The 12,230-nt window shown below is 39.0% G+C and overlaps 1 protein-coding gene across 1 annotated transcript in view; it reads right to left on the bottom strand.

Annotated features, from left to right (window-relative positions):
• LOC128056623 (24-hydroxycholesterol 7-alpha-hydroxylase) overlaps positions 1-12,230 on the bottom strand; it is an 85,795-nt gene that overhangs the window by 20,996 nt on the left and 52,569 nt on the right. The window contains exons 8-10 of the mRNA XM_052649418.1: positions 11,797-11,930; positions 3,084-3,179; positions 2,142-2,230 (exon numbers count right to left, since the gene is read on the bottom strand). Coding sequence (XP_052505378.1) covers positions 2,142-2,230; positions 3,084-3,179; positions 11,797-11,930 — 319 coding nt within the window. The remainder of the gene's footprint in view (positions 1-2,141; positions 2,231-3,083; positions 3,180-11,796; positions 11,931-12,230) is intronic.

The following is a 12,230-nucleotide window of genomic DNA, read 5'->3' as shown; positions in this document are numbered from 1 at the left end:
TAAAGAGACTGAAAAAAGCATTAGCCAATGTTTTTAAAAGACTTGCTCTTACAACATTGATATTAGTAGACGACAAAAATAATAAATATGTTATTGGTTTAAGAACTGCTTTTCTAAAGTAAAACTAATACTAGAGGAAAGATGAGCTTCATGGAGGTATGTAGTTATTATTGTTTTTGTTTGTTATACTATTCCTTTACAGTATCTGACACTCAATTATAATGTTCAACTTTGGAGTTTCTTTGGTGGGCATGTGGGCATGCTTTCACGTCTAACCAATGAAACCTCCAACTCAAACTGCCTTAAAAAACGGTGAACATTTATCACATATATATTACATGTAATATATATTATTTATAAAGATAAAAATATATATTATCTATCACAACAGTAAGTAGAGTAGCTCCTCAATACCGATGATTCAGTGACACATGACATCTCACAGACCAGGCTTTTCCCATAATTCTCCTCTGTGTCCACACACTCCACACCATCCTAAAGCTTATTTCTCTTGAACTTGCTCTTATCAACAACTGGAGCTACCTGCTTGCTTGTTCACTTCTAGTGGGAGAGGACAGAGGGGGCCTCTCTCCTATGCATAGATGAAAATCGTCTCTCCCTTCAATCTGATTGACCAATTTAGGTCAAGGATGAACAGTTGTCTCCAGGGAAACACCAGGCACCAATCTGCTTACCTACCCCTCAGCTTCTAGAACAACTTCTAGGAAGGAAGACAGAATTTCCATGGTTGGCCAAGGCTAATTATAACCATTTTGGTGGTGGTGGTGATGCTTTAGTTGCTAAGTTGTATCCAACTCTTGCGACCCATGGACTCTAGCCTGCCAGGCTCGTCTGTCCATGAGATTCTCCAGGCACGAATACGAAGTGGGTTGCCATTCCCTTCTCCTGGGAATCTTCCCTACCCAGGAATCAAACCCAGGTCTCCTGCATTGCAGGCAGATTCTTTACTGACTGAACTACAACAAAAAGCAAGTTGGTATTATAAAACATATAACAAAGGAGGAGTTGAATGGATCTGTTGAGCAAGTCATAATCACAAATATGGATTGGTTTAATTATGTTCAAACAATGAAGATGAGTGTCTTAAGTTAAAACTACAATATTTCGAATATAGAATTTTTAAAGGATTTGTATGTTCACTGAGTGAGATTTTGCTCTAAACAGGTATCTACATTTCTCCAATAGAACCATCTCCAATGAGGAAATGGTATGTATTCGATGTAGGCTGTACGTTTTCAAAGGTCAGGGACCATGTCTATCTTTCTTCATGCTCTATTCTTAACACTTAGCACAGGGCCTGCTACAGGTGAGATGTTCAAAAAGGCTTCTACTTAAATAAACAGTAAGTAACTTGCACTAGAACAGGGCATCACATTGAACAGTCAGCCTGGGTACCATATTAATTTAACTCTAAAAGACATCAAAGGCAGGTTATTATAGAACCAAACTAAATCAATAAACAAAAACCACCTAATGAGTTGCTGTGATGCCCCAAGTTAAAGATGCCCTCTAACCCCAGCAAATGTCCATCATAACACTATTATGGACATATCAAGAAATATTGATACTTCTATCTTTATCTTTGGCTTCCCAGGTGGCTCAGTCATAAAGACTCTGCCTGCCAGTACAGAAGATGCGGGAGACTCGGTTCAATCCCTGGGGCAGGAAGATCCCCTGGAGAAGGAAATGCAACCTACTCTGGTATACTTGCCTGGAAAAATTCATGGACAGAGGAACCCAGTGGGCTACAGTCCATGGGTCGCAAAGGGCTGGACACGACCGAGCACACACGCACACTATCTTTACCTTTAAAAAAGAAGTCAAAGCACTTCAAATCATCCTTATAGGAAAGCTGAGCGTTTGAAACACAAACCCAGCTTTCATCTGGCAGCTGCAACTGTAATATTTAATTCTCATGAGGTCTCCTATCAGAAACCACTGCAGACATTCCCAGAAAGACATCACGTAATACGATGGGCCAACCAAAGAGAATGTGGTCTCCTAGATTTCTTTCAGTTTCGATAGTGAAGAAAAGAGGGAGTAAGCCAAAGCTTTCCCTCTCTGAGGCCTCATCTTTCTGCAGGCTTTCTGAATAAATGTGACCCAGCTGTCACACTGACCTTCCAGGACACTGGTACTTCCCACTCCCAAATGCCATGAAGCAGTCCAAGAAAGCATGCTTCTCTAAATTTGCCTCTTTCCAGCGTTCCTGTGGGAAGAGAGCATTTTTTTTCCAAATCAGTCTTATATAAATAAGCTTAACTTTATTTCTCTAGGCTAAAAATGATCTTGTACAGCTAATCCTTGCATATAAAGTTGCAGGGTTGTTGGTCATTTTTTCCAACCTGTTATTAATATCAGCCACCATTAAGTTTTTGGAACATGAACTAATAAATAAAAAGGTTTAAAAAAGAAATTTTGTTAAGTGGCAAATGTAAATAATAACGTAAATCAACCACAGAATTGACCTCAGAAGAGGAAGAATATTTATAATAAGGCCTCAGGCTCCATCATAAAATTGCCCTTGGTAATAAATTTAACAAGGAGACACTGACAGCCCTCCCAGTTGGAGAAAGCTTGGTGTGTAGAATGAATACATCTGGATGCCATTTTTGACAATTTCACCTGAAGGCAGAGAGTGGACTAAATGACCTCTTAAAATTCTATTTTGCGCTGTAATTCCTCAATTCTAAGAAACAGCAGAACACAGTTTTAATTTGCTTCATTTTTATTTTTTGTACTCCATGGAAACCAATAACAGAAGCAATTGCCTGAAGAACATCAAATAAGGCTTCTATCAGAATCAAGCATATTTACTTTGCCATGTCCTGCTTGTTTCAGATAAAAATTTCTTTTAAAGTGGGTGAAGCTTATTCCAAAAATTTCTCTGATTCGTAAATGTTATACCACTTATATTACAAATCTAATCTGTGCTTCATAGCTTTCGTTACTAGAGAGAAATTTGATTTCCTAATGCTAATAGCCCTAATTAATTTATGAATTCATATTCTTAGCATAAAGGGGAAATCTAAGGACAATGTACATGGAAAGAGACAACTTACAGGCTTGAACAGGTCGGGTTCAGGAAAATACTTTGGATTTCGATGTAGCCAAAATGGAGACAACATCAATAAGTCACCAGAAGGAACAGTGTAATTCTACAACAGAAAAATCAGTTCCAAGTCATGTTTTGAGGTTTGCTTTAATGAGATCGTGAGTCATTAAAATTCATTCTACAACCATATTCGAGAGAAGACATATCCATGGTATAACTGATGGTGAGACAATCTCTTTCCTGGATGGCTCACTTCTATTTTCTAATGTAGGCAATTACTGATGTCTAATTCTGATGATTAGTTAACATACATATATCTTTGGTTACCTGGGGGAAGATAGTAGAATAATGTGAAATTTTTAGTATCATATTTATTAGTTTAAGGCTGCTCTAATGTGAGATCTTCCTGGTGGCTCAGATGGTAAACAATCCAGCTGCAGTGCAGGAGACCCAGGTTTGATTTCTGGGTCAGGAAGATCCCCTGGACAAGGGAATGGCAACCCACTCCATTACACTTGCCTGGAGAATCCCATGGACAGAGGAGCCTTGTGGGCTACAGTCCTTGGGGTTGCACAGAGTCGGGCACAACTGAGCAACTAAGACACACTCTAATACAGCTTTTGATGTTTAATATTGGGCTTCCCAGGTGGGGTTGGTGGTAAAGAATCTGCCTCACTATGCAGGAAACGTGGGTTTGATCCTCGGGTCAATACCCTGGAGGAGGGCATAGCAACCCACTCCAGTGTTCTTGCCTGGAGAATCTCATGGACAGGGGATCCGTGTGGGTTGCAGTCCATAGGGTTGCAAAGAGTCAGACACGAATGCAGTGACTTAGAATGCACGCACACCTTGGGGTCTGCAGCATGTGGCCTTGATGATGGACATCACAGTGGATTCTGAGGTTCTGGAGCAGAAAAGACTAACTCTGAGACAGGACATTGGCCATATTAGCACTGAGAACAGGGGCAGCGGGTGTCCTGTCATTGGGAGTGCTGATGACAGTGTCAGGGAAGGGGCAGAGAACTCTGTTTGTTTGACTCTAGCAGCAGCAGCAGTTAGGGCAGAAAGAAGTCGAAGACAACCGATTAGGAAGACACAGGACAAAGAAAGTGCTGTGTGCTTATTGGGTTTGTTTCACATTTGAGGTGGTTGCGAAACTGATGATAAACATTATGTTTCCCGAAGCAGCAGAATCTGCATTATCCTTCTCCATTCACCTTATTATAATAGGTTTTCTTGATATATAACATGTGCATGCTTAGTTACTCAGTCGTGGCTGACTCTTTGCGACTCTTTGGACTGTAGCCTGAGAACTAAAAACTGTTTCACAAAATCATCTTTATACGACTTCCCTGGTGGTCCAGTGATAAAAGAATCTGCCTGCCAATGCAGGAGACACAGGTTTGATCCCTGATCCAAGATCCCATGTGCTGTGGGACAACTAAGCTCATGTGCCACAACTACTCATCCATGCTCCACGACAAGAGACACTACCACAATGAGAAGCCAGTGCACGCAACTAGGGGGAAGCCTGCACACAGCAATGAAGACCCCGCAGAGCCAAAAATAATAAAATAAAATGATAAAAATAATCATCTTTATATCACCTTGCTCAGGAGCCAGAGGACAAAGAGCTCCCATACAGTGTGAGATGGCTAGAGAGCCATCACCTCTACTGAGGTGAAGATATTTTATTAGTAACTCCCTGTGCCAAGAGGCAGAAGCCGCACCTGTTTAATCCTGCAGAGTTTTGAAGTCTTCTCAAGGTATTTGCAAAACACTTACTTGAAATCTACGTATTTAGAATAGTAGCATCTTACAATTGAAAACATCTCTTTTTATGGAAGCAGGGAGTGGAGAGGGGAGGGGAGGGGGCTGTCACTGTTTAACCCAAGAGACCCCTGTTGGTTCTCATGGGAGCTGAGTAGTACTTGACTCTGGTGATTTCGGTACCAGGATTGCTACAGAGTTAGATCAAAATGAAGAGAGATGGAGGCATTTGCTTCTGTCCTCTTACCATCTTTAAAGTGGAAAGAGACCTGTGAGATCCCAGTCCTGTGTGTTCATTCTACTTCTGTTGGAACTGAGGATAGAAGCATCACAACTGGTTCTGAAGTCAGCTGGGGAGGGCCCTGATATGTTTAGGGGCCGCCCTGGGCCAGGTGTCCAGTCAGGGCCGCTGCCACCTTCCCCTCCCCACCCTCATAGCTCCCTTCAGTGGCTGCTGACCTAGCATCATGACATGTAGACGCTGACTGATGCAGCCCACAAAGCAGGCCGGCAGAGGAAGACTTCAGAAGGGGCTGCAGGAACAGCAGTCATTCTAGCAACAGGGAGGAGACTAGAAAGAAGTTCCTGTTGCAGCAGCAAATGCTAGGCGGATGAGGGAGTGAGGAAGAGGTGAGAAATGGGTGCATTAAAGGAACCGTCTGAGCAAATGGACATCACCATGTCCGGTCCAAACGGTCCTGTCCTTGCAACGTGGCAGATGAAGAAAAAGATCAAGAGAGAGACAAAACAGTCAGAGAACTGGGCACAGATCACGAGGAAGTGGAAGTCACAACTTCTCTGTGTTGCACTAATTGCACCTGTCAGGTAAACTGAAGTGATCTTGACCAGCCCACCCCATAGGGATGCCGTGAGGTCAGATGAACTTCATCTGCTAGTCCGGAGATGAGTTTTCTTGATGAGCAAAGAGGAGTCTCTGCTGTAAGTTAAGAAGGATGTCAACACCTAAAGTGGTGCAAGGAATGCAGACTCTACTTCAAGATAAGAGGAGTCCTGTAAAGGCAAAGCATCCATCAGAGGAGCCCGACCCCAGAAAGCACGCTCTTTCTCTCTAGCTCTTGGCCAGGAGCTTGGCTGGTGTGAGCTGCTTAAAAAAAAGAAAAAGAAAAGGTACAAAAAAGTACTTTAAAAAAGTGTGTTCTTCTGTATAATAAAAAACTGCTCTCTAGAAACTTGGGAAAATTCAGGAAAATAGGAAAAATAGAAAGCAACCAGAGTTGTGGCAACAGAAGACAGCTATCAACTGGCTAGACTTCCCTCCAGTACTTTTAGCTAATAACAGCAGCTTAGGTTTTTGTTGTTTTTAAATATAGTTTATTGTTTATATATGTGTGTGTGCTTAGTCGCTTAGTTGTGTCTGACTCTCTGTGGCCTCATGGTCTGTAGCCTGCCAGGTTCCTCTGTCCACAGAATTTTCCAGGCAAGAATACTGGAGTGGGTTGCCATTTCCTACCCCAGGGGATCTTTCCAATCCAGGGATGGAATCCGCATTTCCTGCATTGGCAGGCACATTCTTTAGCACTAGGGCCACCTGGGAAGTCCAGTTTGTATATACTGATATGTATCATTTACAAATGCATAAATGAACCCAGCATACACATTATTGTTTTTGTCCCTACTGAATAATTTTTGACTCTTACTTTGTTCACTTGATATTATTGTGTATTATTTTTATATTATATATTCATATAAAATAATTTTCTTTCCAATGGATGCTTAACTAATCATTTTCTACTGTTATTTCTATAACAAATAATGCTATCACAAGTATCTTCTTTCACAAAGCACTGTTCATATAAAATCTTTAACAAAGATGTTCAGAAGACATGAGAATATACATGTCCTATGTCTTCTGAATATCTAAGGCTATTCATACATATTGCTCAACTGTTCCCTCAAATTTTGTAGCAAGATATGTTTCTAACTGTAATATATGAGAGTACCAATTTCACTGCCCTCTTATCTGCTAACCTGACATTTTAAATAGGTTCTTTTTGATTGCTGTTCAAGAATTTATGTCTTTGCTGAGTATTTTTCATTTTAAGTTATTTTCTTCCATAAAATTTGTGTCATGTCCTACCCTCAGTAATCTATGTAATATTAGGGCTTTACTTATTGATCTGTGATTCATTAAACACTAAAATCATTTACACTTGCATTGTGCTAATACTGATATTTATTCTTAATTTTTTGGCTTACATTTAATTTAGGTTCTACTTAATAGGACATGTTAAATTTTGATATGGTACAGTCTGTTCATCTGCATTGTGGTTTCACTGATTAATCCTAAACCTAAGAAGCCCTCTTCTCTCCAAAATGATATTCATGTGAAGTGAAGTGAAAGTCGCTCAGTTGTGTCCAAGTCTTTGTGAGCCCATGGACTATACAGTCCATGGAATTCTCCAGGCCAGAATACTGGAGTGGGTAGCCTTTCCCTTCTCCAGGGGATCTTCTCAACTCAGGAAGAGAACCAGGGTCTCCCGCATAGCAGGCAGATTCTTTACCAGCTGAGCCACCAGGTAAGCCCAAGAAAACTGGAGTGGGTAGCCTATCCCTTCTCCAGTAAATCTTCCCAACCCAGGAATCGAACTGGGGTCTCCTGAATTGCAGGCAGATTCTTTACCAACTGAGCTATCAGGGAAGCCCTGTCTTCACAATCAGTTCAGTTCAGTTCAGTTCAGTCACTCAGTCGTGTCCAACTCTTTGCAACCCCATGAATCGCAACACGCCAGGCCTCCCTGTCCATCACCAACTCCCAGAGTTCACTCAGACTCACGTCCATCGAGTCAGTGATGCCATCCAGCCATCTCATCCTCTGTCGTACCCTTCTCCTCCTGCCCCTAATCCCTCCCAGCATCAGAGTCCTTTCCAATGAGTCAACTCTTCGCATAAGGTGGCCAAAGTACTGGAGTTTCAGCTTTAGTATCATTCCTTCCAAAGAAATCCCAGGGCTGATCTCCTTCAGAATGGACTGGTTGGATCTCCTTGCAGTCCAAGGGATTCTCAAGAGTCTTCAACACCACAGTGCAAAAGCATCAATTCTTCGGTGCTCAGCCTTCTTCACAGTCCAACTCTCACATTCATACATGACCACTGGAAAAACCATAGCCTTGACTAGACGGACCTTAGTCGGCAAAGTAATGTCTCTGCTTTTGAATATGCTATCTAGGTTGGTCATAACTTTTCTTCCAAGGAGTAAGCGTCTTTTAATTTCATGGCTGCAGTCACCATCTGCAGTGATTTTGGAGCCCCCAAAAATAAAGTATGACACTGTTTCCACTGTTTCCCCATCTCTATCCCATCTCTTCACAATAGTGGCTTTCAAAGGTGGGGTAGGTCTTCTGGGAGTCCTGAGACCCTTGCAGAGAATCAGCTAGATCAAAAATCATCCCTGAATAAAAGACTTATTCAAAGCATCGGATAGTGGAGGTGGTTCAGTCACCAAGTGGTGTCCAACTCTTCCGACCCCATGGACTCCAGGCTTCTCTGTCCATGGAATTTTCCAAGCAAGAATACTAGAGTGGGTTGCTAGTTCCTTCTTCAGGGGATCTTACTGACTCAGGTACTGAACTCGGGTCTCCTGCCTTGCAAGCAGTCTCCTGCATTGCAGATGGACTCTTTACTGAGGGAGCTAACCAGGGAAGCATGACAGGCCAATGTATTTTAATGTAACTAAGTAAAAAAAAAAAAAAAAATTCATTGATAAAACTTCAGATTGCAACAAACTTAAAAAAGCATCTCTGTTGAGTTTTAGTGTAGAATCAAAGAATAGCCACAAAGATATCTGAAAAAGGCTAATAAAATAATCCTTCCTTTTTTGGTTACATGCCTGTGGGAAGCTGAATTTTTTTTCATTTCCATCAGTAGAAAACAATATATCACAACAAACTGACAGCAGACACATATATGGGAATTCAGATATCTTTGCAAACACTTGAAATGATGTTCTATTTTTTATGTGTTTTGAAAAATGAAAACCACATTATTATTTTAACATGTATTAGGTTTCTTATTTTTAAAATGAATTACTTGGTGACTGAACAACAACAACTAAATAAACTTTTTAATAATTTCTCAGCTTTATTTTCCAACATAGCAAATATTGATAGATATAACTCATATACACAAAAGCTCTTTGAGGATCTTAATAATTTTGTAAAGTAGAAAGGTCAAAAAGTTTGAGAACTGTTATTCTAGAAGCTAAAAAAAAAAAAAACCCGTTGTTAACGAATCATCCCAAACCATGTATTACTCTCATTCTTCTTCAGGGACTTAAAAAGATTTATCTATCCAATATTACATATTCTGCACAGCTTGTGTCTGTTACTTATCTAGTCTGTTATAGTGACCTGACTATCAGGTCTGACACCAGTATCATGTCATTTTAATTACTGTAGTTTTGCTACATGTTTAAATACCTTGAGAATATAACTAATATTCCTTAATTATTCATACTTTCCAACACTTTTTTTGGTTAGTTTTTTCCTAGGTGGGGCTTCCCTGGTGGCTCAGAAGGTAAAGCGTCTTCTGCCCGCAATGTAGGAGACCTGGGTTCGATCCCTGGGTCGGGAAGATCGCCTGGAGAAGGAAATGGCAACCCACTCCAGTACTCTTGCCTGGAAATTTTCATGGACGGAGGAGACTGGTAGGCTACAGTCCGTGGGGTCGCAAAGAGTCGGACATGACTGAGCGACTTCACTTTCTTTTCTTTCACTTTGTTTCCTAGGTATTCTTGCAGATTAACCTGGTACTAAATATGAAACCTTGAATAGAGAGCACAAGTAGAGGCTTAAGAATTTTGGAAAGGTGGAATAATAAAGAGAATGAAGGAACAAAGCAAACCAAAGAAAGCAGATAAAGTTTGTCCATTCTCACTTATTCATATATATATAAATATATAAAGAAGTAATTACGAGAGCAAAAATATATATCCCACTCAGACTCCATTAGGAAAGAGCAATGGAGAATACTTCTAGAATTCATAGCAAGGAAACTTGACCAGTTGTCCAACGGGTCAAGACATAGGTGATCCCATCTATGAATGTTTTTACGGTCCAAACTCCTGGGAACATGTTAATGTATTGAGCAAAGATATTCTACTTTGTTTCAGAGAATATTTGATGTTTAAAAGAACCAAGTTGTATTCATTTATACTAAGAAGATAATCAGTAATGTGCACAAATATTTAGCTATAGGAATGTTCACCTTTACATTGTTTATAATAGTGAAAGAATGGAAGCCACATACATATTCAAGAACAGAGAATTGATTTAAAAATTTATCTGGTGTCCATATATTCAATATTAGATTATGCTGTAATTCAAAATGATATAAATGTCTTTTGTTGATTAAAAAAACTATTTTGGATCTATTATTAAATAAAATAAAAATAAGTTGTAAGAAAATTAGCTTGGTGTGACCTCAATTTATTTTTTAATGAACATACTACAGGACAAAATTCTAAAATTACAATAATATCAAAATGTTCACAATGGTTATCTCTGACTTGTGATATTCTAAGCAATTTTTAATTTCTTCTTTTAGCTTCTCTTTATGGTCTTTTTCTCCTCTAAACTCTGAAATAGCAGAAGATCTCAGGTATAGATCTAACAGAATTTGTATAGGATCGGTAGGCTTAAAACAACAATAAAAACAAACATCCACTTGTCTTTGTCAGACAATTAACTATTTTGCAGTTCAGCTACTTATCTACTGGCCAGGATATAAATAAGGCTTAATAAAAATTCAATAACAATTATACTGAATAGTAATATTCAGAGTGATAAACACATTGTTCTACTTAACTGCATGACGTTGTTTGACTATTTCCAATCAATATGTATATTTTTTATTATATAAATAAATTTATATATATTTATTATACAAATTATATATATATTTAGATTTATAAATATTTATACAGGATGCTTCGGGCTGGTGCACTGGGATGACCCGGAGGGAGGTGGGAGGGGGGTTCAGGATGGGGAATATGTGTACACCCGTGGCGGATTCATGCTGATGTTTGGCAAAACCAATAAAATATTGTAAAGTACTTAGTCTCCAATTAAAATAAATTTAAATTTTAAAATATATATAAATATTTAAATATATATTCATTTATATACATAGTCTAATATAATTAATACTTTGATTATTTAAAAGCAAAAACTGTTAAAAATCCCTTTAAAACCGAATGCTGCAATTTGCATAAGATCAGTTAAATACACTACATTTCCTTTGTATTTAGCAAGTAGCCACTTGTATAAAATTTGGATTTTTTGTCCCTTTTGTGTTCTACTACCCCAAAATTTTCTTCATTTAAACCAGGCACTCTTAAGCTGTGTATAAACAAAGCTAATTCAGGCCCCAAGTCAATCATCTAAAAAAGATTATTTTGTTCTGCCTGTATATGGAACTAAGCATCTGCCATATGTACATATCTTTTCTGGTGAACTTGAGAAAATTCTCCCACTTGGCCCATAGAAAGGACCTCACTCTCTTTTTAATTCCTAACATCAGTTGCAGCTACCCGTGGCATTCCTGCTCTGTGTACCTGTAACTGTGATCTGGGGCCTGAACTATCTTCCGGTTATCCCAAAGGACCTTCCTCATGCCCTCCAGCTGAGGAATAGGTTGGTCCAACAGAGAAGAGATTATCCAACTTACTTGCTTGATTGAAATAGGATTATATTAATTCTGATACAGAACCACATAGCCAAATTGATTACAAAAGGGTTGTGTTTTAGCTGAAATATTTGCCAACAGATAAATACCTATATTAACAAAATGTTGCTGCACAACTTTTACTAGTAACCTGTTTCTGTGTCACTCAGTATTTAATGGGAATTAAGAAAGTATCTAACAAACAAATGGATAAAGTATCTACTTTTTTTCTAGAAGGTTCATTATTTTAAAACAAAATCAAAGCTCACCAAAATTTTAACTGGCTTCAGCACTTTTCGAGTGATGACACCAGGGGCTCTTAAACGAATGGTTTCCAAAATACACCATTTAATTAGAGGGAGTTTCTTCAAGTCATCCTCAGACACTTTAATCTTATCTTTACCTGCAAAGAGAATTAAAAAAAAAAAAGGACTTAAAGAGGCCAGAAAGTGATTTTATGCAAGCTCATCAGCATAGTTTAAGAACTGCCTCTGATATCAAGTGTCAATATTACCATTACCTTTGCATACCAAGTTTAGTCACTTATTATCTCTTTTTATCATTTTCCTCTTACCAAGATAAAATGGATGGCATGAAAAACTAAACCAGTGTTGACTACTGTAGTGTAATGGATTGGTATCCAACCTTGGTTCTTACAAGTCCTATGGCTACCAAATGTCTCAGATAGTTCCTGCCAGAAAAG

The sequence above is a fragment of the Budorcas taxicolor genome, chromosome 11 (assembly GCF_023091745.1).
Source record: "Budorcas taxicolor isolate Tak-1 chromosome 11, Takin1.1, whole genome shotgun sequence".
Lineage (NCBI taxonomy): Eukaryota > Metazoa > Chordata > Mammalia > Artiodactyla > Bovidae > Budorcas > Budorcas taxicolor.
The sequence above is the reverse complement of the archived record's forward strand: the minus strand, read 5'-3'. Positions and strand labels throughout refer to the sequence as shown.